General features: G+C 37.1%; 5 protein-coding genes and 2 non-coding genes across 8 annotated transcripts; 5 read left to right on the top strand and 2 right to left on the bottom strand.

Annotated features, from left to right (window-relative positions):
- The first annotated feature begins 1,028 nt into the window (after positions 1 to 1,028).
- Positions 1,029 to 4,803, top strand: LOC120260228. Its single transcript, XM_039267669.1, has 3 exons — positions 1,029 to 1,341; positions 3,785 to 3,825; positions 3,898 to 4,803. The coding sequence occupies exons 1-3, from the start codon at positions 1,044 to 1,046 to the stop codon at positions 4,801 to 4,803; spliced, it is 1,245 nt and encodes a 414-aa protein (XP_039123603.1). The 5' UTR covers positions 1,029 to 1,043.
- A 7,796-nt stretch (positions 4,804 to 12,599) lies between these two features.
- TRNAT-UGU lies at positions 12,600 to 12,671 on the top strand. The gene has a single exon. It is a non-coding gene; the product is annotated as a tRNA-Thr (tRNA).
- Positions 12,672 to 12,747: 76 nt separating this feature from the next.
- TRNAF-GAA lies at positions 12,748 to 12,820 on the bottom strand. The gene has a single exon. It is a non-coding gene; the product is annotated as a tRNA-Phe (tRNA).
- A 3,666-nt stretch (positions 12,821 to 16,486) lies between these two features.
- On the top strand, positions 16,487 to 17,527 carry LOC120260861 (expansin-A15-like). The gene is made up of 2 exons (XM_039268436.1): positions 16,487 to 16,785; positions 16,879 to 17,527. Exons 1-2 carry the CDS (start codon positions 16,659 to 16,661, stop codon positions 17,496 to 17,498), a joined length of 747 nt encoding a protein of 248 aa, XP_039124370.1. The 5' UTR covers positions 16,487 to 16,658; the 3' UTR covers positions 17,499 to 17,527.
- A 2,064-nt stretch (positions 17,528 to 19,591) lies between these two features.
- On the top strand, positions 19,592 to 20,783 carry LOC120260859 (chlorophyll a-b binding protein 4, chloroplastic-like). The gene is made up of 3 exons (XM_039268434.1): positions 19,592 to 19,841; positions 19,949 to 20,364; positions 20,448 to 20,783. Exons 1-3 carry the CDS (start codon positions 19,636 to 19,638, stop codon positions 20,579 to 20,581), a joined length of 756 nt encoding a protein of 251 aa, XP_039124368.1. The 5' UTR covers positions 19,592 to 19,635; the 3' UTR covers positions 20,582 to 20,783.
- A 2,297-nt stretch (positions 20,784 to 23,080) lies between these two features.
- Positions 23,081 to 25,000, top strand: LOC120260858 (transcription factor MYB54-like). Of its 2 annotated transcripts, XM_039268433.1 has the most exons (4): positions 23,081 to 23,248; positions 23,505 to 23,756; positions 23,863 to 24,225; positions 24,721 to 25,000. In XM_039268433.1, exons 2-4 carry the CDS (start codon positions 23,516 to 23,518, stop codon positions 24,966 to 24,968), a joined length of 852 nt encoding a protein of 283 aa, XP_039124367.1. In that variant the 5' UTR covers positions 23,081 to 23,248; positions 23,505 to 23,515; the 3' UTR covers positions 24,969 to 25,000. The 2 variants fall into 2 exon arrangements, with proteins under 2 accessions (XP_039124367.1, XP_039124366.1); XM_039268432.1 differs by lacking the exon at positions 23,081 to 23,248 and having other exon boundaries at positions 23,268 to 23,756.
- Positions 24,930 to 27,289, bottom strand: LOC120260860 (lipoate-protein ligase LplJ-like). Its single transcript, XM_039268435.1, is given in 6 exon segments — positions 24,930 to 25,014; positions 25,537 to 25,679; positions 25,681 to 25,806; positions 26,311 to 26,459; positions 26,820 to 27,058; positions 27,150 to 27,289. Coding segments are annotated over 5 exon segments (774 nt in total). The 3' UTR covers positions 24,930 to 25,014; positions 25,537 to 25,559.
- Between the last annotated feature and the right edge of the window lie 62 nt (positions 27,290 to 27,351).

Genomic DNA, 27,351 nt, shown 5'->3' with positions numbered 1-27,351 from the left:
GCCGTACTACAACCTGAAGGTTGAAGCATTGTTTGATTCGCTGTGGTACATGAGACATAGTCTGCTGTATTCTCAGGACCACACCATGAATATTTAACAACCAAAACTCTCAAACTCAAAGGTGGGCATCATGTCATCATCTATATTTATGGGTTTTTTTTTTCCATTTCTAATTTTTTTTTTATAATTATATATAATTTTCTAAAACCTGCATTATTATTGCAAAACTTCTTCTGTAACATATGGTTAAACCATGAATCCTTCCTAGACCAATATATGAAATGATCCTAACGCCTCAATGTTAGGTTTAACAAATGAAAAATCCAAGATTCTTTTTCCTTATTTATTAATAATTTTCTTCTTTTTAAAGTTTTTTCCTCACCTAAAAGAAGTTACTTAAAAACTTACATGCAAATTATATAAAATATAATTTTTCTTTAAAAAAACATAAACATATGCACCAAACAAAAAAAGAAAAACTTTAAATGAATGGAGATTAATATACCTTCTTCAAAATAAAAGGTATCATTTTTATTTATTTTTTTCAGTATATGCAAGCAATTAAAAAGATTAACGGGACTAAACTAAAAAAAACGAAACATTAGGTTTGACCATCCGTTGACTCAGTGGTCAGCGTTGAAATTTTCAAGCATTTCAGTGGCAAACTAAAAACGTTTAGTTCCGCTTCAGTCTTCACCACCACCATCTTAATAAAAGAGACCCCTTCCTTTAACTAACCACCCACTTCCTCTCTCTCTCTTTCAGAGTCCCACACTGTGCCATAGACGCTAGGGTTTTGTTTCTTTTTCCATTCTCCTCCACGGATTCCACTGCGACCCAGTTCGCTGGCACCGCGCAAATGCCTCCCTCTTCTCTCTTTCGATGTCCTTTAGCTGTTTATATGGAGATTTTGCTTGGTCATTGGTAGATTGGGGTGTATTTGCTTGCATAGGGTTTGCAAAAGGAGTAGCAAAAGACAGGGGTCGCTGTGTTGCGTGGCTGCCAGGCCGCATGGGTCGAGCACTGGCAGTGGAGACTGGTCCATGGCCCGAGGTGAGCCCTTCTGGCAGAACAACTCCAGCTTCTCCCCTCCGCTTTCGCGGAGATGGGACCTCCGGTTTCGCTCTGAAGGTCGGTCTTTGGGGTCGCATGGTGATTCTTCGAATAGTAAAGAGAGCAGGAACTGGTTGAGAGGTGAAAGAGGGGAATTTGGACACAGCCACAGGTATTCCCCGTCCGATGGTGTTGGTTCCTATGTCGGCAGCCCCTCGGATAGTTTTCTTTACCACCATTTGACTCCGTCCTCGGCCATAGGTGTTAACCTTGACGATGATACTAGAGGTATGCCACAACTCTTTGATTTTTTTTTTTTTCTTAGATTTATTTCAACTTAAGGTTTCAGTTTTTGAGTAGTTTTTGGGAGTTTCTCAAGGTGTACCAAGTGGGCAATGGTTGATAATTGATGATTTTTTTGTCGGCGTCCACACTGTGAAATACCTACAACCACTTGTTCCATTGCGGATGTTTAAAAATATAAGCTAATTTTTTTATGCATTGAATGCCTCTCTTTAATTCTTTAAGGTGGTAAGTTTGTCATGCGGTTTGGTTTAGATGGATGTAATGCTTAAGGGGAGTAGTAGTAATTATTTGTGCTGCTTATAAAACAAAATATATTAATGTAACTTTGTAAAATATGAACATTTGAAATGGAACCATTCTGGCATATGTCCAGCATGATTAGCGGTGCCCAGACAATATAAGGAAGGAAAGCTTAAGGGTTTGTAGAAAATAGAAATGCACCTCAAGCGATAAAGCAAAATTTTAATTGCATTATCTGCTGCATGTTATGCAAGGGACTTTTCTTTTGCATGGTGATTGATTCTTCAACTCAATGACTTCTTGTCATCAGATTTCTCTGCTTTCCCATCTAATTGTATATGTTTTTGTCTGGTTGGATATTGCTTACTGAGCGGGTCGAGGTACTGAAAGGCCTGTAAAGGAGTGGACCTCTTCCAGTGGGGGTGCTTTATATGTTTAACATGAACACTATATTTTTCCCCTAAGAAGTTTGACATTTTAGCATTGATTTAAAGCAGTATCATATTTTGTGATAAACTATTGAGTGGTCCGTCCAAGTCTATACTTATAATTATGTTTTTGTTCTTGTATTATTTGTTACTTGTTAGCTTCTATTATTGCCTCATTCTGAATAATATGAGACAGATTTTATATCTCATCCTGATGGATGTGATTTTCTAGTGGGTGAATACGATAGGGTGCTGCAAAACTTTGTTGAGTGTTTTACGTGAGAAAACATCGAGGATTTCAAACAAAACAATAAATAAAATTCAATACCTGCTATAGACTAAAATTACTAAATCCAAACCAATAAGGTTTGGATGTGAATGAGATTTATGTTGATGAAATGTGCTATAGTGTAATACACCTTCCTTTGGGCAAGCTTTTGGCAAGATTGTCGTGCTGAGTGTTCTGAACTCTACTTTTGGTAAATGGTTTAGTTGCCGTTGTCACAGGTCATTAGATATCGATGCTTCAAGCTTCATTATTGTGGCCTTATTCTATAATTTTGCATTTATGGGCTTCCTAATTTGTCTTAGAATAGTTTCCATAATTTAGTTGTACTAAAATCTTTGAGCTCTTTGGACAGATAGATGACCAGTATACCAAAAGAGAAGTATCAGTTGTGCGGTGTGTTTTTTTGTGCAAACAGCGGAAATCTGGTGGCAGTTAGGTTTAAAAAAAAAAAAAAATCTTTCAACAGATAAGATAAACAAAAAAGTCATTTATTTATATGTCTTAGTTTGTTAAAGATCATCATGGTCTCATGGTTGATAGCTTAAGGCCCATCCTGTATACTGGGAGACACTAAAGAATCTACGAAATGTCTATTGTAGCTCATCAGGATTGCATACTTTTATCTGCCTGCTAATGGATACATAACACTGATAAAATAAGGTGTGTGTTTGGAACACCCAACTTGTCTTTTGTTTTTCCATTATAGCTTTTACCCTTTATTCACAGATTCGAATCCTCATATTCTTGCCTTGGTCTAACATTAAGAATGCCCTTATGAGTTTTGCCACTGATTTCCTTGCCAAATATCTGTTCAATTAGTTTTTTATATCACAAATACCATCCCATTCCCAGGCCACATGAGTAGGTTCTATTCACTGGGTTCATAAAATCTACTTCTGGCTTTTACCCTTTGGCTGCTTCTCATCAAAAGATGCATTTTGTTACTCATATTCTCGCTATATTTATTGTTTGGAGGGTGTTTCACTGTTAGTCTTGCTGAACATCCAGACACTCCCTTTATAATATGGTTGCATGTATATGCCCACCTCTACGCCCACCTCTGATGTGAATAGAGTTGAGCTTGAAGTTAATTAAAACAGACTAAAAGTTATTCCATGCTATCCTTGTATTTTGATGGTTGGTTGAGTGCAGGTTAAGTTCATGACGTAAAAATCTGCAAATTGTCATGGCTGGAAGTTGAGAATCACATTATCTACCTAACATCTGTCTTTATTGTTTGCCAATCCAACTGGGTATGGGCTAGTGAAAACCGACCTCATTCCCACACTAGAACTTCTTTCATAATTGTTAAACATTGATTGAACATCCTTTAATTATTTACATAGAACCATTCTATGTATTATTAGCATAAGACATCAATATATCTACTTGGGAGCCCATAAAAAATGTTGTTTGTTTTGTTATTCTTTAAATAATTCTTTGACTAACATTTGTTATTTTCTGCCAGAGCAAGCATCTGGTCCTCTAAACTTCTCCCGTTTGCCAGAGGTATTCGTTGTTAGATTAAAAAAGCTCCTGATTTCACCCTATGTGGCTTCTTACTCTTATTTGCTTGTATAGGTAACTTCAGGATTCTCACAAAGCATAGGTTCCACATCCTCTCGTTCAGATGGCAGTGAATATGAGAACACACTGAAAGCTCATGTTCCCTCCCGTCGTAGTTTCTCTAGTCGCTATTCTTTTATGTCAAAGCCAGTTCATCCAGTTCCGTTCACAGACTGCACCGGTGAAGGTGAAGAAGCCACTGGTTCTACCCCAGCTACTTACTCAAAAAGCAGTCCTCCCTCTGATTTTAAGTCGATTCAAGCATTTACTGAGCTCCATTCCCCCGGGGAGTTTGAGTTTGGTGGCTCCTCCAGGAGAGGAACTGGTCAATGGAGCAGTGCTAGCAGCATTGAGCTTGCTGATGTTTCTGAAACAGTGGAGGCTGAATGCTCTAGTCTTTCATATAGCAACATTTATGAAGGAGCCAAGTGTTGCCTTTGTGAGAGGTTCCTCTCACAGAGGTCACCGTGGGGTTCTCGCCGAATTGTTCGAAATGGGGACATGCCTGTTGTTAGTGTACTGTCATGCTGGCATGTTTTTCATGCGGAATGCTTGGAGCGGACCACATCGAAAACTCAAAAACACGACCCTCCTTGCCCACTATGTGAGAAATCAGAGGAGAATGTTTGGGAGCAGTGGGCTGCTTGCAGGTTAAAGAATGGGGTCCCTCGATTGAAGCCATTAGGGGAGGAAGGACCCTCCTCGAAAGTTTGGACTTGTGGCCAAGTTGGAGATTGTGTGGAGAGGGCTTTACAAACACCTAAAAGAGCTAATATGCTTTTACTTAATCGGAATCGGCTCAAGAGGCAACTATCACTGAAGGGGAGTTCTGGAAAAGGATTGGGCCGAGAATTCGAAGAAAAAGTGGTTTTTTATTCATCGAAGGTGCTTGATGGGACGGAAACTTCGGAGATCAGGTAACAGTTGCACACTCTAGGACTGCACCCTGTCGTCATTCTTCGGATAAAGTGACACCTTAAATTGACAAAGTTACAGTTCATGCTTCATATCTTCATCGGTTCCATTACCCGGGTTTTCTTCTGATGTTGAATTAGTGGAAATATCAGCTTTTTGGATCATCAACATGATGTTAAAGTTTGTATTTTGATGCTGGAAACCATGTTGCCCATGAAATCCCTGTCTGAAGCCTGAAACTGTAAGCAAATTTCTGCTGGTCTTAACTCCATTTTCATTGTTGTGCAATTGATCTCCGGTAATTTGTGCTGACATAATTTACATGTGGTTTTTATTGTTATCATGAACAAGATGTTTGTTGCTTTTGTTATACAAGTAACTCTTGAAAAGGAAGAATGTATTATAAGATTTACATCTTTTATTTAAACAACATGAAAATTTAGGAGTGAAAGAAATTGACATAAAATCAATGAAATAATATGTCAAACACATTTACGTTTTTTTATATATTAAGTCTGTCAACTCATTCATATTTGCACAAGATTATCTTCATATATCGAACATTTGAACAGGAGAAAAATCTTGATCGTCCAACATTAGGGAAGAAGCATGTAGAAAATATTAAGGAAGGTATTATTTTTGTTTAACTATTGTAGGTCATTAACTTAAATTAAAACTCATTTTTTGACAAATAATTCTAATAGAGATGTAAAGAAAAACGTCGCATTCTTATATAGTAAAAAGAAAATCGTTTTCATACTCAAGTATTTGTATACTAGCAATGGTGTTTGCTTTTAAAAAAAGAAAAAAAATCCAAAGTAAATAATAATTGGATAGATGATAGTTTGTATAACTAAACCTAATTTTCATGATATTATGCATAAAATTATAGCTGGTGTTAAATTTTTCTTCAAAGGGATGGGATTGGGTTGGAGTCCAACTGCCATACAGCAATGAATTTAAAACAAAAGAAAGGATACATTTAAATTTTGGGAAAATTACTGTTCACCCCTCGTAATTTTCAAAACTTCCCAAAAATCCCCTCCAACTTTTGCACACCCCGGACAGCCCTCCGTTATATTTTACATTCCTTTTAACCCCCCGCCGGTAAGTTGAAGTGGGTCCACGATATGAAATTCTTTTTTTGCCCTTGTAAAAGGTGGGAAAAAAATGGCGCCCGATCATAACTTTCTTTATGCATAGTTTTTTCAAATTTTTTGCCTCACTGCTGCTTTTTCTCAAACAAAGTTTAGAAGGCTCATATCTTGTTCTTCTTGTTCTTGTTCTTGTTCTTGTTCTTCTTCTTTTTCTTCTTCTCATTTGGTGTATTCGATTTTTAGCTCTTCGGAGTTAAATTATGGAGAGTTTTTTTGTGCTATTGCTAGATCTGACGGGGAGGGGCGAGTGCTAATGTTCCTGGCGACTTCTTGGGAATCGAGTGTTAGGCTGAAATATGTGGCGATGAGGGTCTCGATATTTCCGTGTCGAGGGTGAAGTTTATCACACCCGATGGACATAAAAGCGGTATGTCTCATATAAAAGCGAGGTTGACTTCAGTAGCGTGTGTCACGTGCACTCCATCTTCAAATGTTACATTGTTGATCTTGTTGTTGGGGAGCGGATGATGTGGCATCGTGTCCCTCACGAAAGCGAGTTCTTCTCGTTGTAAGTTTCTTCTCGTTTATGTTTATATAGTTGTAGAAGTTAATTATTGTTTATTATCCTTGTCATCTGTTTACATTTATCAAGTTTTCCATTTTAAACACTATTGTCTCCGATTAACTTATTAACTTATTATTTAACCTTTTTGTTTTTAACGTTTAAGATTTACGTTTATCGTTTAAATATTTTTGTGTCTCTGTTTAAATATTGATCGTGTTCGTTTAAACTAAAGTGTTGGCGGGGAATTCGAATCTGGCGCTTACATTTCCACATCATGGCGAGCTGAGGGTGTGGCGTGCCTTCCTTCCTCATCCGATCAGTCGAAGTGTTGTCGTTGGATGTTGGACAATGTTTTGAAGGCGTTGAACATTTCGGAGGCAGCACTTAGGAATTTTTGCGATCAAAAGGAATTTTTGACTTCAAATTCTTGAAGAGCAGAAACAGGGTATCTGTGGAAGGAAGCTTCGACTTCAAAAATGGCGTATAAGGAAGCTATATTCCCCATACTGAGACGATAGCGGGGCCGATGGATGAAAATCGTGACTGCGTTTGCGACACTTTGTGAGCGAAGACAACGCTGGGTGTCCTAGGCGAAAGAGGATCGAGTCGTGGCGTCAGAGGTCCGTCAAGTTGCGTTGTAGCCATTGCCGCGTTTGAGTCATGATCGCGGATCGTGGAATGAATACATTGCCGAACTAGGCGTTGTGTATATACTTCTTATTATTGTTTAAATATTGAACTTTTATATTTAAATATATCTCTTACGTTTTAAATATTTTTATTCTCTGTTTAAGCATTATTTTTTTATCGTTTAAAAATAAATTTGTATCCGCTTAAAATGTCTGACGGGATGGTGCTAGCGGTTCCCCAGCGTAATTAATACGCCTCGGTTCCCCAAGCGTTTCCACTCCCGTCGCACATAAAAATCGGAACATTACATTATACTCTATAAGAGATTATTAAGTAATAAGGATATTTTTAAAGCGAGAAAATATTAAGTATATTTTTGTTGTAATTACATTGATATTATTAAATAATAAGGATATTTTTAAGCGGAAAATATTAAATTTAAGCAGAGAAACCTAAACTTAAAAGCGAGAAAACGAAAGTTAAAGGGCGAAAAGTTATCATTATCTGATTAAAAATGAATGTTGATATTAGCCCGATAATGAAAATGAAAAATGAAAGCAGAACCCTACCCGATAATGTACCTACGGGACTACAATATCATCCAACAAAACGGAACCTCAAAAGCGAAGCAGAATGAATTTAATTGAATTTAGATACATGTATATTTACATTGACAAAAATTTTATCATGATTCTTGGAAAAAAATGAATTGAATTTAAAAGCTGGTTTACATTTGAAACTATTACACCTATCTGATGACTATGACCCAGCTTGCGTACACTCCTCCTCGGTTCGTTTTACGCGATGAAAAGCGGAGTTTAAAGCTAATTACGTTGATATTTACACGATGAACTATATACTTAAACACCGAAAGTGTATGTTAAACAATGAATACGGATTATTAAAGAAAGAATCGTGTATACAAATATAAAAAGAATGACTAAGAACCACTACGAAGACTCCCTCTCATCTGTGATGCTTGGGTGCCCTCCCTCCCTAAGTATACGGGAAACATACCTTGTCCCTGAGATAAAGGATGTCGGTCTGCATGATACCGTAGCTTCTCAGCGTGAGTGGCTGCTCGATAAACCGCATGACATAGACGACTGCGATCGACACTTCCCTTTTTTACGTACGTGGGGCTTCGATTAGTCGTGAACAAGCGGGTACTTCTGCGATCAGCCCGACTCGCCCTAACTCCATGTCGATCTGGAGGTCGAATAGGTTCCGTTTGTCGAGATATACAAGTTCATATTAGAATCGCCGATTATTTACGAACAATATTACACAAACACAAATTATTAAAAGCACTTACCATTTCTAGCGCGTTTTTTTATCGTATTCTTCGCTTTGGCATGAAGAATAATGCACTGTATTCTTGTTTTTTTCATTGTCGAGGGAGCGAGCGACATGGAAGTGGCCACTCATAATTATCGGGAGGATGAGCGATGTCCACTTCATACAAGTTCTTGGCGGCATCTCCAATCATAGCCATCGATGGATTCATGATGCGTCGTCGCCTGCTTTGACATGAACAAGGCCAGTGGCCGTGTGATGGAGCGCGCCTCTTATAACGATATGGCACTCGCTCGATCGTCTTTTTACAAGATACATACTGAATGCGTCCCATCACGTCGATGCGTGACCATCTCCTTCCCTCGGCGGTCGAATAGATTGGCCCGGGTGTGGTCTGCGGCGAGTCGTTTCTTCCACGCTGACGGTCTTTGTGGTTGAGCGAGACAAAGACATGTAAACAATGTTGTAAGTATAAAATTAAGCGTTAAAGTATAAACTTTAAATTCTATATTGAATGTTTAAGCAGTAGCGGTAATATTTAAAAGGGTATCACTTATAAGTTAAATGTTATCGTAGAATTTTTAAAGCGTTAACGCTGCTACTTAAATGGTAACTAAAAGCAGTTTAAACAATATCATAAAAACTTCAAACTTACTTGTCCATGAGGCGGTTGAGGAAGATCCTTATCAACTCCTGCTCGTACTTATTGAGTCGCGATTGGCGGCGTATTTTTTTCTTGAATGAAGATTTTCCGAAGTTCTTCTACTTTTTATTGGCTTCCTTTAATGGGGAACAGCCAGGCTGACATCAGCAGGAGACACTTCCCTTACATGCTTCTTGTTCTTGTGGGATTGTATGCGCCCGATGCGACGCGATCGGCCGTTAGTTCGCAAGTGAATTCCCGCCGTTGAGGATAGACTCAGCGACCTTCTCAACCAAGTGAGTTCACGGCGGCATCATCGATGGGAGACACTAGCGTTATGCGGTTGTTCTTCTTCATGGATTGTGTCCATCTTTGATGCCGCGCTTGTCGGTCGCCGGTTCCACGCGTGTACGTGATGTCGTCGACAACGAGTCGACGATCTTTTCCACCGTGACAGAACTCGGTCGCCATCTTGATCTCCTCCAGCGTGATGGGCATGTCATCAGCGTTAACAACATCGATGCCGATGGTCTTTGCTGCTGCCGATGAGTGCCGCTATTATTTCATCGTCGGTAAGACGCGGGTGGAGACGGGAGCGTTATTGTTTTCCTCTTTTTGCAAGCTTCTTGAATGAGGCCGTCTTTTGAAGGGCCACCCGATGATGTCCTCGTCGTCGAACTCGACGGCGTATCCGTCCCGGGTGCTTCGTTTGTTTGAAGGGAAGGCGCGATCGATTGTGGCTGTGACCGGCCTTCGATACCTCACCCGGCGACAAGCGAGGAACTCGATCGTCAAAATCGCGAGCTGCATGAGAGTTGCGGTGACATCCTCGCCTAGTCTGTGGGGGCGCCCGCGTTCGAGGTGGGTCGGCGGTCGAGGGAAGCCGCGTCGGGCGGGGTGGGGGAGGGCTTCTCAGGCCTCGGCGAATGCGTTTTTGGCTGCAGGCGGGGAGAGCAGGCGTCCGGTAGCGCAAGGGAAGAGGTTGCCCTCTCATCTTGCCTTTTGAAGCCAGCGGTTCGGGAGCGATAGCATCAGACCGAGCGGTTGGCCGAACAAATACTTCTTTCATCGACGTTCAGCGGAACCATTTCGGAAACTAGCATGTGTAAAAGCGAAACAATCTTAAGCGAAATTATTTAGTTTAAACAATTAAAACTATATTTACACATGTAACTCGTATATTTAAACGTTATAACCTATTGTGTTAAAGCGATAAACAAACAAATTAAACATTAAACTAAAAAGTTTAAGCGGTAGTTGAACAAAGTTAAGCGGTAAGTTATAATGTTAAGCGATAGATGAATAAAGTTAAGCGGTAAATGATATGGTTAAGCGTTAACGTCTACGAGTTAAACAAAAATATTTTTTTGAATTATTACCTCTTTTCCTTGAGAGATGACAAACTCGTCTCTATCGTACACTTGCTTCCGGTAAAGTATTTTTCACGTAGCGCGACATCCTTGGGATCTTCTCGACGGACTTTCTTTTCCGGTTCGGTCACTCGTAAAACCGGATGTTAAGCGCTACTAGTGCGACCCTTAACATACCCGGTGTTGGTCTTCTTCCCGCGCATCTAGATTGCACTCGGGTAGCGGCTTGTGGTATGTCCTCCATGAGCCAGCTGTACGTCGCTTGCGCCCGTGCGTGCGCCCCGTTCAGGGTAGATCATCGGCATAATCAACGATCCGGTTAGGAGCCGAGCGGGGAGGTATTTGGGAAGAGGATTGTACCCGGAAAGTACGCCCATCGATGGTTTGGCAAAATTCTCCTCTTCTCCCCTCGATCCAGCGAGTTCTTTGAAGAGTGCTCTGATGGAGTCTACGTGTCTCTCGTCGTCTTCGATAAATACCTCTCTTGAGTGACCGTGTTTTCTTCTTACGAAACACGTCTGCCTCCCCATCGCATGACGAGGCGAAAACGATTGCCACGTCTTCGGGCCCGAAAGTCGGCATGCTTTCCCGATCCCGAATTTATTGGTGCGGTTATCGTATCTGCACGGAGAGTCGAAGGGCCCGCTCTTGGTATCTGACTTCAGCTCGATACGTCACGTGAGCGGTGTCCTTCGGATGATCTCCCCGATGTCGAGGGATCATGTGAACTTTCGATTCGACCCACGGTCTCCACTACGGGTGTCGAGTAGCATCGCCCGTTAACTAGATTGACCGCCCGTAATCACAAGCTGCGACGATAACGACACATTGTTAGCGGAAATGTAATTTGTTAAGCGGTAAACTTTCTCGGTTCTTAAACAGCGATATCATTTTTAAGCGATGGCGTATACTTATTAAGCGGAGATCTGAATAATTAAGCGAGACGAACTAACTTAAGCGGTAAAAGCTCGTTGTTTAAGCGGAGACCTCGTTTTTACAAGCTGCAACCATATCAGTCGAAAGAGTAGCGTAGATTATAAACATTACACAAAAGCACGACAATCGGGAAAACCATTTCGATCATTATCATAGGCGAAAATGTAAAAACAAAAACAAAAACCCTAACTGAGACATCTCCCATGAGACTAACGAAAAACCCCATTTCGATTAATCCCCTCGAAAACTTCAATGTCTTCCAACAAAAAAACAAAAATCACAAACCAAAACCCGAAAAAAATGTCTCTTACGTATGAATAGTTAACAAAAAAACCATAATGAATACCTTTGGGCTGCAAAGTGACGAAATCTCAGAATACTTGCAGCGGGACTTCTTCTTCGAGGCACGGGTGGAAAGGGAAGAGCTGCGGTGGGAAGAGAAGAGCTGGAGAGCTTAGGTTGGTAGTCGCGAGTTGAGAGAAGACAAGCAGTGTAATGCTCTAGAAAAACCCACCCCTTCCTCTCACTGCCGAAATGGAGTGCGGCACGACTTCGCGTAAAGGGCATTTTAGATCCATAAAATTTTAAATACACTCAGTTTAATGCCGTTACGTCTTTGGGGGTTTCAAAATCGTGGAGTTGAAAAGGAAAGGGTTTTTGGGTATTCAAACTATGGGGTTTGTTTGTGCAATTTAAGCGAAGTTAGTAGGGGTTTTTGGCAATTTTCACTTAAATATATTTGGAGTGTCACGTCACAATGGATTGATTGATTGATTGATTGTAAGTAAGACTTTGGAACTGGATATGATGTATAACTTATGGAATGGTGAGAAACAAGTAGAAGAAAACTTGTGATAAGATGTGTTCATTTATTATCGTTGAGATTGCACACGCGATACAAGACTGAAGACTCTCGATTAATATATTAAACAACTATAGGTTAAAGCAAGTCCTTCTCCTCATCCTCAAGCCAGTATGATTTATTTTTATTTTTATTTTTTTGTTTTAATTACAAATATTACTGATGCGTGAGGGATAAGCACACTTGAACAGTTGTACTTTACAATATTTATACTGACTTTGTCCCCTCATATAACAAATAATTATTGGCACTAGTGAGACTTTTTATCTAATAAGAATTTTCATGAGGCCGACATGATATATATTTAGTAATAATATAATATAATAACTCAATAAGCTTATCTCTTGCTACTAAACCATAATAGCTTACAAATTTGATACTGTTAATAATCTAATATAATTTAGCCCCTATAGCTCAGTGGTAGAGCGTCAGTCTTGTAAACTGAAGGTCTGTAGTTCGATCCTGCATGGGGGCATTTTTAATTATTTATAGAATAATTTGTTTTTCTTTTAAAAACCAAAAAATTATTTTTTAAAAAAGAAATTTTTAAATGCGGTGAGCGTGGATCGAACACGCGGCCTTCAGATCTTCAGTCTGACGCTCTCCCAACTGAGCTATCCCCGCATTATTAGTTTTGGGTTAAGAATAACATTATTTAAATTAAAATAAAGGTAAAAGTAACATTATTGTTTATTAGTTAGTGTAATATATTTGTATTATCAGCCTTCTTTTTTTGTGAATGTGGTTTGTTTAATTTTGTATTAGTTTGTGTTAATTTATTCAGTAGCATGCATGAGAACCATTCAAATTCAAATATATGATTCTTTTTATCTCTTAAGTCAAAAAGTCTTGAGATTGGAAAGTCACCACCACCTTACCCTTTAAATTGAAGATTCAAATTTCATAGGCACCTCTCTTTAAAAATTCTCATCTAATGGTAACAAACAATTCACTTTATTCCCCACATTTTCCTCCCAGCTTTACACTTGTAAATGTATAAAGCTTGTTGTATAGAATAATTAATAAGAGAATAATTTCTATGAAGAGTTGCTCTTGAATTGAACATCATATGGAATCAAGTTCTTATTCATCTTCTTGTTCATGCTAAAGTATTCAATGAAATTCAGGTGGTTGTGCATTAGTTTCAGTGAATTAATATAACAGTATAAGGGTCATTTCAACGGTGTTTTTTTTTTTTGGCTTCAAAAATGAATGAATGAATAAATAAATAAATAAAAAGATGAGAAAAATGATAAAAGGATTTTGAATGGGGAGTGAAGAGAGTGTGAGGGCCAGAGCTTTGGGAAAACAAAAGGCTGTCTTTTTTTGGTTGTTTTCGTTGTGGACAAATATCAGAGTCATTTGAAGTTTTGAACAGAGAGAATATAAATGGTGGAGAAAAAACAGAGCCCAAAATATCTCAAGGGTGAAAAAGCTGAAGAACCATATATAAATATATATATTCATGTTATGAATTATTTTCAAATGATTTACTTTTACATATATAAATAAATTATTTATATAATTAAAAATAAAAAGCTGAAATGACCACTCTTCAGTTTTAACTTGAGGATTTATTTAATTAATGGACCAATATTGTACATACATACACCTATAATCATTTTATTTAATTAATTAGGATCGTCCAGTTGCTAATAAAACAGAAGCAAACAAAAGAGTAGGTAGTTGAGGCATTCCATTAATGCATAACTCAATTGAAACATCATTGAGTTGTTCCCTCATTTTAAGATTAAACAAATCCATACAACAAATAAAAATTTAACTTCTTATGATCATAAAGCAATACACAACAAGAAAGAGGTGTCATAGTTCTTCACTGCTGTGTCTTATCAGATTAAGAAGTTGCAAGGCAAGTTCACAACATTTGAAAGGAAAGGAAATCAAAATGGCAAAAAGAGAAAGAAAAATGCAGTAAAAAGTAAAAAACATAAATTAAAAAAAAAAAGTGATTGGAAATTGAAAACACAGAACAAGAAACACATGGCAGTGTGTATTGAATGAGGTGAGTTGGTTGGTTGGTTTTCTGTTTTCTAATAGGACAGTGTCATCAACAACACCATCCCCTGTTCTGCTCTGTTTCTGTTCTTGCCCATGTGCAAGTACACAGAGATTGTATTAATGGGATGTGTATTTAAGACTGTTGAGCAGAATGAATCAGCTTTCTCTGATGTTTTCTCAACCACATTCTCTTCTTGTGCTTTCAATGTTTTACCATGGTTGGTAACTTGGTTACACTGCATGGCTTCTTCTTTTGGTTTGGTTTGGTTTGGTTTGGTTTGGTTAGGACCATTTGGTCCCTTTGTATGTTTGACTGACTTGATTTGGTTTGGTTAGAATGGGGTTATGAGTTCTGTATTTTGATTGGGTTTGATTTGATTAAAAAGTTTTATGTGCTTAAATTTCTTTTGATTTAAAATTAAAAATGAAAAAAAACAGTAAAATAATCTTGTGATTGATTGCAGAACAGGTTAAAAGATTCTGTCAGTTAAGTATTTTAAATGCTTGTGGTTAGTACAGTACCATGGTTAGTGAGTGGTTACAATCTCTATGGTACTCTGCATTGCCTCTTAATTTAATGGGAAGTTATAGCGAAAGTATTTCAATTTGATGGTTTGTTTGTATAATTTATGTTGTACTGATCTTCTTGTTTTTAAAGTCTTTGACCCAGCAATAAGGCTAAGTACTGATCCACTCCCATTCTTTCCTTTTCGAAATTTAAAAATATATATTTTTAAAACCCCTCAAATTTCTTAAGAAATACTTTATTTTTTTACAAAATGAAATTTTATATATTATATTTGGATTATTATAAATAACAATAAATTCAAATATTATGGCTAGCCATTTAACTATCATGAATAACAATTTACTAAATATAAAAAATTCAAATTAATTATATTATTTTGAGAATAAAAATAGCAAAAGAATTAGCCAGAGAAGATGGCTGGCTTTTAAAGATAGAATTTTAAATAAAAATTATAAAATTATTTTTGAACATATAAAAGGAAAAGATAATGATCTTGCAGACAGACTTTCCAGACTAATGTTTCTTCAACAAATATCTGAAAAACCTCCTTAAAAATTCTTTGTAAGTATAAACCCTTTACTTGTCCATACGCTTAGTAAAAGGTAGGGATTACAGAGCCAGTAAGTTCCTCCGTACCTTTACTAATGTGGGAGTAAAGCTATACCTTACCAAACCTTAGCTAGTTCATACGCTTAGCTATAACGGGGATTATAAAACCAATAAGTTCCTCCGAGTTATATGCTAATGTGATAGCTAAGCTTACTTTCCTAACATTTCTTTCATGGATGCACTATAACTTCCTCTGGAATTAGTTTTATAGGAGTACCTTTATTATCATATGCCTCCAAATATTTTGACGCAAAAAATCAATCTTGTTGTGGAAATTGCAAAAATCCAACTCCTTCTAAATATCAAGAAAAAACTCATGAAAACCTTTTAGAATTTAGTAAATGTAGCTTATTCGATGAATTAACTCTTGAACCTCCCTTAGATCAACTGGTAAATCTAGACTTCTTATATAACCTAATTTCTTCTGGTCATATTGACATTGATGATATACCAAGAACAACTAGATCAACTAGCAAACCTAGAAGAAGAATCTACGATAAAAGAAAACTTAGGTGAAGTAACTGGAGAATATTTTGAAACAAACCCAACCTCAGAGATTACACCTATCTATAGTATAAAAATTCCGTGTAGAATTCAAATTAATGACTGGATTCTAGATGTACTAGGACTTATTGACACTGGATGTTCTAATTCTGTCATAGATGAAAGCTTAATTCCATCTCAGTATAAACAAAAAATTCTTTTTAGAAAAAAACGTTATAAAAGGCAGAACAAATGGATGACCAATTATTTACATATACTCAACAATTAGCACCTTATAAGATTAGTTTTTTCCAAGGAAAACAACTAACAAATTATTTACATTTCAATGGAAATATAAGTTTAAGAAATTTCAGTACTAGAAGAACCCGGTTTATTATAGGATATTAAAATTGGATTAAAAGATGTATATTATACAGAAGAGTTAGTAATAGTGACTAGTGATAACACTTGATTTATTGATTATTGTGATTCAATATTATTATTATTATTATTATTATTTAAAAATAAAAGCAGTTAAAGGGTTGGACGAATATTTTATCAGAAGTTGAAAAAGGAGTAGTCACATGGCTCTGCTACACAGTATTACTTTTGTTGTTTCCATTCTGTTAACTCTGTTCAGAGAGTATGAAACTACCACCTTCATCCTCCATCAACCCCATCCCATGCTGCATGCACCTTTTCACCATTACCACTTTCCAATATAACTGTCACCTCTTTCTCTCTCTCTCTCTCACTCTCCACACTTCTATTTAATCACCCCCCACCAAACTCAACCTCTACTCCTGCATACACCAAACCACAATGGCTTTCATCTTCCTCTCTTTCATCTTCTCCTTCTTCTTCTTCTCCTCTGTTCATGGCTATGATGCTGGCTGGACCAGTGCTCATGCCACCTTTTATGGAGGTGGTGATGCCTCTGGGACAATGGGTATATATATATGTGTGATGTTATATACTGTTTTTATTCTTGATAAAAGTATACTCTAGTATATGTTTTTATTTACACTCTGTTTTTACACAGGTGGAGCTTGTGGGTATGGTAACTTGTACAGCCAAGGGTATGGCACAAACACAGCAGCTCTAAGCACAGCTCTGTTCAACAATGGACTCAGTTGTGGAGCTTGTTATGAGCTCAAGTGTGTGAGTGATTCCAACTGGTGTTTGCCAGGTTCCATTGTTATAACTGCTACAAACTTTTGTCCTCCTAATCCTTCTCTCTCAAACACTGATGGTGGATGGTGCAACCCTCCTCTTCACCATTTTGATCTCTCCCAACCTGTTTTTCAACACATTGCTCAGTATAAAGCAGGGATTGTCCCTGTTTCTTATAGAAGAGTTGCATGTAGGAAGAAAGGAGGGATAAGGTTCACCATTAATGGTCACTCCTATTTCAACTTGGTGCTGATTACTAATGTTGGAGTTGCAGGTGATGTGCATGCAGTGATGATCAAAGGGTCAAAGACTAAATGGGAACCCATGTCTAGAAACTGGGGACAAAACTGGCAGAGCAATACTTATCTCAATGGCCAGGCCTTGTCATTCAAGGTGACAACCAGTGATGGTCACTCTGTGACCTCCATGAATGTTGCTCCTTCAGGCTGGTCCTTTGGCCAGACCTTCTCTGGTACCCAGTTCCATTAAGGACAACAAGTAGAAAGACAAAAAAAGAAGAAGAGCCTCTGTTTTTAAGGATTGCTCTTCAGTATTTTCTGGTATCAGTTGTGTTAGTGTACTAGTTTTTAGTAATAGTAGTTATTGACTTATTGTTGCTGTTGTTTGGAAGAGGTGGATCATTAGCACCCTCCAAATGGGATTGAGTTTATGATGTATGAACTTCAAAGTTCAGTAATGAATTATTTTTGTGGTTTTTGAGATCTTTCAGTGAGTTAAAGAGAGATGTTTTGGGAATTAGAAAGCGTTTGACTGCATGAATACTTTGTTGTGTTGTTTGTTTCTATGTTGGGTGTGTAAAGTTCATGGGATGCTGTGAATTGTTTGCTGAAACAACCTTTGATAATCAAAGAATTTGGTTGAGTGACCTCTTGTTTTTTCTTTTTTTTTTAAAAAAATATAACTGTATGTATTATTCATTTATTTGTTTAAAACCATGTTTGTGGTCATAAAGTATGCAAATAAGTTTCAGTATGTCTTTTAGTAGTTTATTATCTGCATATGTATGAATATTGTTTGCACTTTTTAACTATCTTTTTAATAAATAGAATGCAGATAACTACATCACATTGCTTTTAATTTGAAAAATCATAAAACATAGATGAGTCAGTTATACTTCATTTCTTTTTATATCATTTTTATATCCTGAATTTGCTTTTTATATTTGTTCAATTTTTGTTATTAAAACAGAAAAATTTGGTGTTTTTATGCGGTTTGTTCAAACAAGGCATTTTTATTTTTATTTTTATTTTTTTCTTTTTTTAATTTTTGAAAAGTGAAAAAAAGATTCTCAAGTGTGGTTGCAGAAAATCCCCTAAAAGGATTTCTCTGGTCAAACAAACTTTTTGACGGAACTTGAGTCGCGTGATTTGCGTCTCAAACTTCAAGAAGTATTTAATAGTATATCTTTACTAATTAAATAATATTTTTCGTTGTAATACTTCTATTTATTTATTTTTTTGTATAGAAATTGAACCAATAGTGCCAAAACAGAGGTTATAATATAAATAAAGGAAATTGCAACAAATAACAACACATAATAAGGGTAGAAGAATTGCCAATTTTTCACTCTTTACGAACTGGTAAAAAAATAGTTCATTTAATGCAGGGTACATATAATTTTCATTATATTAAAGCTTATTTTTTCCCCCAAAAACTTAACAAAACTCTGATAATACAAAGATGACTTTATAAGATAATATGTAAAATATGAATAAACAAAATTACAATCACCACATCAATATTATCCAACATAAGATTATGAAATAGAGAAAAATAAATGCATTGTTTTCAAAAACCCTTAGAATATGTTGAAAGCATGGTTTTTCTTCCATTATTTCAGACACCTCAATTACTCAATTGTTATAAGAAGTTATTTACCATGCCACCAGTAATATGAGATATCCTTTATTAATTTTTATAGGTGTAGGTTTTTTTTTTTAATAAAATAGATAAATCACATATATTACTTACAACAACATTAAAACCATAGAAGATAATAAGAGTTACAACAACATTAAAACCACTAACTATGGTAGGATACACAATAAAAAAAGTTGATAAAACAGACAGAATTAGATAATGTAAAAGCATGTCTCACTCTAACAAATACATAACGACCTTAAACGGCAAAAATTATTATTATTATTATTATCATCATCATCATCATCATCAAAGAAATTGTACACCAAAGAAGAATGGGCTTGCGGGCTAAAAATTTGCAATTGAATACCCAAAGCTCTCCAATCTTGTCTAGAAAAATAAATCTAAACCTAAAAATGCCACGTGTGATGCATCCATTGGATGATGTTGGATCCCCCTCATCCCAAAGCAAATAACAAATGTTTGCAACCAGCCAATAGAATCACAGGAATAGATTCTCAGATTAAACTATTAGATAAGGAAATAGATCACAGCCACTGGCTCCCATTGGTCGGCTATACCATCCATTGAATCTCACCCGTCCAATCCCCAAAATCTCTTAAAACCAACGGCTAGATTCAACCCATCATTCCCCGCCACAAGAACCCCTTCTCACATGCAATACATAGCAATAACAAAGCAAGCAAGCAATTCACCATCACTGCAACAATCATTCACACCGGAAATGGCATCAGTAACAAGCCAAGCATCCCTCGCCGTCTTCCGGCCATGCTTGTCGAAATCAAGATTTCTAACTGGTTCATCCGGCAAATTACCCAGAGAGTTCACTGCCAGGACTTCCCCGGCAATCACTTCACAATCATTCAAGGTACAAGCCAAGAAAGGCGAGTGGCTGCCCGGTCTACCCTCCCCTGCATACCTTGATGGAAGGTGAACATACAAAACAATAGTTGTAATCAGAACATGTGTTCATTCCAAATACCAAAATGTTATTTAGTCTACTAAAACATTTGCATGCACACTCTACTCTTTGTTAGCTTGCCAGGTGACAATGGGTTTGACCCACTTGGGCTTGCTGAGGACCCGGAAAACCTCAAGTGGTATATACAGGCTGAGCTCGTCAATAGCCGGTGGGCAATGCTAGGCGTTGCAGGGATGCTTCTCCCAGAGGTCTTTACTAAGATTGGCATCATAAACGCGCCCCAGTGGTTTGATGCTGGGAAGGCTGAATACTTCGCATCATCATCCACATTGTTTGTGATCGAATTCATCCTGTTCCACTACGTCGAGATCCGTAGGTGGCAGGACATTAAGAACCCCGGCTGCGTCAACCAGGACCCAATCTTTAAGAACTATAGCTTGGCACCGCATCAGTGTGGATACCCTGGAGGTCCATTTAACCCGCTTAACTTTGAGCCGACTGAAGAAGCCAAGGAGAAGGAGCTTGCCAATGGTAAACATGAACAATCACTAAACATGATCACAGTAAAACAAACAATTATATGACAAAGTTTAACTTGATGTGTATGTTTGCAGGGAGATTGGCAATGTTGGCATTCCTGGGCTTTGTGATTCAGTACAATGTGACTGGAAAGGGTCCATTTGAGAACCTCCTGCAGCACCTGTCAGACCCATGGCACAACACCATCATCCAAACTTTCTCACGTTAGATGCATATACATATGTTTGTGTGTGTGTGTGTGTGTGTGTGTGTTGGAAAGCATTGTTGGTGCTCTGTTTGTAACATTGTTGGAGATGGCATTTTGAGTGAGATTTGAGACATAATGAGAGCATGAAGAGAAAAATGAATCACTCCTTCCCATGTATATTAGAACTTTTCTCATATTACTGCAATGCAATCTACTATATTTTTCTATGTTCTGTCTATAATTTTTGCTGCTCTTGAGTTAAGATACAAAGTTGACAATCTGGGTACATAATATAAATGCAATCAACTTGAAGTTAGATCCACAATCTTCACAAGTCATTCCCTATGAGATTAATTTTTTATTTTTTTATTTTTTTGAAAGAGCATTATGATAATTTGATATGAAACTGTTTCATCTCATAACTTTATTCTGTCTATGTTGCCGTGCTACTGAGGTCAGATCCAAAGTTTATGATCAGAATGTTCATAAATCACTATTTTCAACCAACTTGTAGATCAGAATGTTCACAAGTCATTCAATGAGAATTGGATGTGAAATACCACTGTTTTCTCTGTTGTGTCTACATTTTTGCAGATATTGATTTAAGACAAAAATTTAATGATCTAGACGTAATATAAATCAATCTCCTTCAAAAAGAGAACACTGTTTGGAATCTGCATCTTCCAAAGTTATTCAGTAAGAGAATTCAAGCTGGAATTCTCTCATTTCTCAACTAAGATAAAAGAGCATGTTGGAATGGCCTCCACCCTGTTCTGTGACTTCTCTCTCCACTTTGTCCTGTTAGTGACTTAAGATACAAAGTTTACGATCTAGGCAAATGATTTTTTTTCCTTAAAAATTGAATTAGATCTACATTTTCACTTGGCATTTGGCATAAGCATTGAATATGGAACTTATTTCATCTTACAACTATGATAAAAATAAAGTTTATAGCTAATGCCATCTACTTTGTTTTCTCTTATCTGTCTACACTTTAGCAGCTACTGAATTAAGATACAAACTTTATAATCTAGTCAAAAAAATCAGTATGAGAATTCAAAACAAAAAAATTATTGAATCTCACAACCATGATTAAAAATGGCAACAATCCTGTCTAATAGTCTAATATGGTATTTCTGGAACAAAAATTTAAAAAGATTAAAAACATATGCAGAGGAATATGATGGTAATCAATGATAGTAATCAACTTGAGCATAATTACCTCTCTGATGGTTTTTTTCACCCTTGCTATGTAGGCAATAGCTTTAATTTCCAATCAAGCAAAGAGCAATCCCTGTTATATTTGCTAGTGAATTGTTGTGGCAGAGCATGCTTGCGTGTTGCTTAAGCTTACTGAATAACAAATAATTTGTATGAATATATGTTCTTGTTACAATCCATACCAATGTAGTCAAAGTACATCAAGGGGTAGTGTCTTGTACAGTACAAGTAGAAATGCAGATTTGATACCTTAATCTAATTGTAATAGAATATTCAAGAGGAACATGTCAACATTTGTATTTGAGACTCATGTTAAGCTTAGATGATCCACAGTATGCGATGCTTCTATCCACAAATGATATGCCCACAGATAATTTATGGGAAAAATATCATCTTATCAAGAAGATAGCCAAGAACAGCTTGTCTATACATCAGCTGAAAAACCGAAAGCTGTTTGAATAAGATCAAGGCAAGTGGCATCAAAATTATTAATTCCACCTGTGGTTGTTTTCTATCTTTCAAACAGAAAAAGAAGTATTCATGGTCATGGATGACCCGCTCAATTTTGGCCCTTCCAAACACAGCCAAGTTTAGTATGTCAATATAAGACAGGTGCAGCTAAACATCACCAGGTACTGTTTTCGTACCAGTTGCCAACAGTCCTTGGTGTCGCCACATTGAATTTACACTGATTACTAACTCAAGCTAAGCAAAAAAACTACATTTATCCTTTACATTTAGCATTTCAAGTTGTGAAATGCTTCTCAAGTGTTTGTTTCTCAAGAGTTGCAAGAAGACGTTAAATAAATGAATGGTATCTTTTCTATTTTAAAGACCAGAGTGTAGGCATCTTTAAATGCTTATTTCAGAGGGCAGGTTGTGACTTTAAAACCATGAATGCATGTGCATGCATTTACTTAGATGATTTCATGTGGGTTGTTGGAGAGGTTACTGATTTATTTGTCTTCCATTGGGGTAAAAATCTACAGTCTAGACTATTTTTCCACCTACCAAAACTCTCAGTTGTTTTCTGGACAATAGCACCTCACTTCTCCCTTCTTCCCCTGCAAAGAGGGTGCATTCTTGTTGTAGGGTTGCCACACCATTAAATGATACTTCTATCACTGGGCACCACACTGACTCAAATGAATTGGCTTTGAAAAGGAAAACCTCTCCTTAATAATGTTTCTGAACGTTGAAACTGAATTCCAGGACTTACCTACTGGCAGTAACTAATGCCTCAAATTCACAAACAAGAATACATAATGAAATTGTTGAACAAGATAATAAACAAAGATGAGCAAGTAATGGTGTCTTTCTTGGATTCTTCCAAGCAATCAAGAACATGTGTTTGTCATATCACTGTTCCTGTTTCACTTGTTTCCATGGACAAGCTGCCTCCTTGATGTCCTTAATATGGTAAACGAAGACTCAGCTTTAACAAAGGAGACAGTGGAAAAGCTCAAGGTTAGTGATCCTAGTGTCTTAAATTCTAAATAGTCCTCATGTTAACAGACTGACTTTGTATCTTTTACTTCTTCACCACCTTTCCTCATTTTTTCATACATTTTCTCATTCCTTCTCCTTTTCCTCTGTATTATAAATGAGCATAACCCTGCAACACTGCACATTGAAGCAATGTCAAAGAGAACATTCATCCAAGCACCAGATGTTTCCTTTAGCTCTAATTACCATCCATCCTCTTCTTCATCTACAAATGTAGTTCTTGAAGAAATGGACTCTCTCTCCATCAAGCCTTACTGCGCCAATGACTTAAAGAAGAGAGACAATGCCAGTGTGGAAGAAGAAAGCCAGGATGGAGAAAAGAACAATGGTTTTATTGGCTGTAGTTTCACAAAGGTCAGTGCCAGGGGCCATTGGACACCTTCAGAGGACTCCAAGCTCAAAGAACTAGTAGCTTTATATGGCCCTCAGAATTGGAACCTCATTGCGGAGAAGCTAGAGGGAAGATCAGGTAAGAAAGATAAAATTTACATACCTTCTCTTCTATAGGATTTCTCTTTCACGGCTTCTTCTATATTAAAGACTCACTCCTGCTATGAATTTTGGTAACTTGATAGGTAAGAGTTGTAGGCTAAGATGGTTTAACCAACTGGATCCTAGGATCAATAAAATGGCATTCAGTGAAGAAGAAGAAGAGAAGTTAATGGCTGCTCATAGATTCTATGGGAACAAGTGGGCACTGATAGCAAGGCTATTTCCGGGGAGAACAGACAATGCAGTCAAGAACCAGTGGCATGTTTTAATGGCCAGAAAGTATAGGGAGCAGTCCAGTGCTAATAGGAGGAGGATGTTGAACCAAAATGTAACAAGAAAGATGGAGGAAGAAGCTTCAGTGAGAACAGCTTGCACATTTTCTAGTCCTATGGATGGTTCTACTCAGTCACAACAGAACAATGGAGGAAATGCAGTTTCCAGCTTTGGTGGGATTTCCTCATACCATATCCTTTTTGTCTTATCATTTTATGCTGTAGTTTATTGAGTTTTTTTTGGTAAATATTCATTTGATTCTTGTTGTCCAAGCTCTGAATTGCTGTTTCTCAAGTTCATTACATGCATGGTTTCTGACATTTTAGTTATCTGTCTTGAAATTTGGAATGCCATAAGCAATCTATCTACACATCAACTTCAATCATAATATCAAATGAAAAAGAGAAATCTAGAAAACAAGTTCAATCTTTAAATATGAGAAGATGTGTCCTAATCACTCATGTCAACATAAAAGCTGGAAAAAGTAGCTTATATAGAATAAACAATAACCTGTGGTTTTTGCAAGCATCACCCAAAACATTTACGTAAGCATGGTAAATAAACTTTCAGAAATCTTAAATAATAAAGTACAAAGTCACTTCAGTTTTTTACTCTGTTTACCATAAAATTGACCAAATTTTCATTCCATTGATTGGTTCGATTTTCAGGTACAAAGGTAGATGACATTCTATACATATATGGCAGCAATTGGCCTTGGGAGAGGTCAAGAGATGAGTCTTTTATTGACATTACATATCATCCTTCAACCAATGAGGCAATGCAACACACTAGTTACCAATCCAGCATTGTAACTACAGAATTTTCATCTTATGAAGAGAACAAAGAAGATAGCCACTTTGAACCAATGAACACTTCACTGCCTTTCATTGATTTCCTCGGAGTAGGAACACTTTGAAGGAAATATCTCAGAGAACCGACGCAGTTCTAAGGCACACATATCACTACAAACAAAATGTAGAAGGACAAATGTTTCCATGTGTTTGTTTGAATGAGGAAAATAAGACAGACAAACCAAAGAAAGACGATGTACTTGACACAGCATTTTACTCCTTGTTCTTTTTGCATATTCCATTGATTTTTTTTTTCTACTTGCTTTTTTCTCTATTTTCTTCAGTCTAAATACAATCAACCTCGTAAGCCTTTTTCACTATATGTGAATAATGCACCCATAAGATTATTAATTGAAAGATTCAGCTGCTCAATCTCTAATGTGGAGACCAATCTACATGATGGTAGCCACCATCAGACAAAGGCTTTTTACAGCTGTAGTTTTTCATAGCAAACTTGCAAAAAATCAAGACAAGATGGCACATTATATAGTTTGTTGATTGACAAGGAAATATGATCAGTTATATTTTGTGCCATCCGCAAGTAATATATTTAACGAGAAATTAGAATAACCGACATGGAGAAACATTAAAAGTTAAATACATTCTGCAATCAGGTAAAAGAATCAAACCTACTGTATCTAAATATTGAATGTTTGTCACAATTGAAGCTGCTGGACTACTGAGCTTTCATGTGGTGATGAAAGTGCTGCTTCTAGGTCCTCCTTTGTTAACAACTTGGTGGAACTCACGTGCTTAGTATCAATAGGATCAGTGATTGTTTTTCTTGTCTACAGGTTTTACAGTGAAATGGCTGCTAAGAGCTGCAATGGTTTTCTCGATGAAAGTTGATCGGCATGGCAAATAATCTTTCATTCTACACAAAAAATCTAGGTGGTGTCTTTCCTGAAATCACGAGATACACATTGCATTTAGTTGTTTTGCCAGACAAATAGAGCAGCAGATTGGCAAGTAAAGTGAAATCCTTCGAGCCACTTATATAAGGAAGAAAAAGAAACAATATGAGCAACAAAAGCAGAAAGGATATTCACAATCCAGAAACAATGCATCTTAGAGTCAACACGTTCAACAATTAATAGATTGGGCAGAAGACTGTAGAAAACCCTATAAAAGAAAATGTTATTATATTATCAGCATTTTGAGATAAGATTTTTAATGGGTGGAACACATAAAAAGGTGACCCATTAAATATAAATTTATGCCAGGATGAACGGAAACAAGAAAAAGCAAACATGTATTAAATAATGAGGTTGATTTTAGGTCATCAATATGGATTCTACTTAACAAATTTCTAACATGCCAGCTTCATTAACCTGGCCAAAAAGTAATAGGCAAACATGATAAGAGTATAATTCAGTCATGTTAAGAAGCATACCAGGAGATACATACCAATCGATATTTAGGAGCTCGCATGGGTTGTTTCAAGTACTCCATGTTCTTGACATCATAGTCCCATAGGAACGATGTGTGGTGAATCCACCGATCTTTGGTAATAGATTGAGCATTTCCACCAAATTTACGGTTCCCAAATGCGTAGTCTAACAGTTAAAAGGAAAAAAAAAACCAATTAAGCATATCTTTTACTACCACAACAGCGAAACCTTAACCTCAATGAATGAAATTTAATGTAGATTACCAATAAAATTAACAATGCCCATACAATTCAATTACATGAATCCATAAAAATAAGAGAAGAGCAGCTCCCGAAGGCAGAATCTAAAAGCATGCATTTGCAATCCACAGGTATGTTCTATTAGTGGCAAACAATAACAAAAGTAGCAGTTTCGATATGATTCAACTTCATTAACAATCTCATAAATCCTCAGCAGCCAGCCCATGAACACTAAAAATATAAACTTTCACAAAATAACTTATCATCAAAGGATGATCAGGCATACCATTTTCACGAAGATGAAAATCGGCAAAACCTTCAAACACTCTTCCATACAATCCCCCACTCCAATCCATAATAGGACGAGGAAACGGCTGCAATCCAGGAACAGCACCCTTGCTGCAAATCAAAGTGACGAAAACCGTGCCAACATCGACAATGACAGTGCCACCTCCACTAAACCTCCTGATCACCGGAATTCCATCACGGATCACAGGCTCAACATTTACAAGCTCCGCGACCTTCCTGATTGCCAAGACCTCAAATTCAAACAAAAAAAAAAACAGAGCTTTCTCTCAAAACAGGAAACACAAAAGATGGAGAGACGATGGAGTACCCGGAAACCCCCATAACAATAGTAGGATCGGAGGTGCCATCGTTGATGATGCACCAATTCTCGGAAGAAGATCGGAGGAGCTTCTCCTCGATGCGGAGTTGGTGAAGAATCGGGGTTGATTTCATGAGGATGAGGTTCATGGAGGGAGAACCATAGCCTTAGCTCTCGATGCCATCTTCTCCTCCAAAAAAACAATCGGGTT

This window comes from Dioscorea cayenensis, chromosome 5, assembly GCF_009730915.1.
Source record: "Dioscorea cayenensis subsp. rotundata cultivar TDr96_F1 chromosome 5, TDr96_F1_v2_PseudoChromosome.rev07_lg8_w22 25.fasta, whole genome shotgun sequence".
Taxonomy (NCBI): domain Eukaryota; kingdom Viridiplantae; phylum Streptophyta; class Magnoliopsida; order Dioscoreales; family Dioscoreaceae; genus Dioscorea; species Dioscorea cayenensis.
The sequence above is the reverse complement of the archived record's forward strand: the minus strand, read 5'-3'. Positions and strand labels throughout refer to the sequence as shown.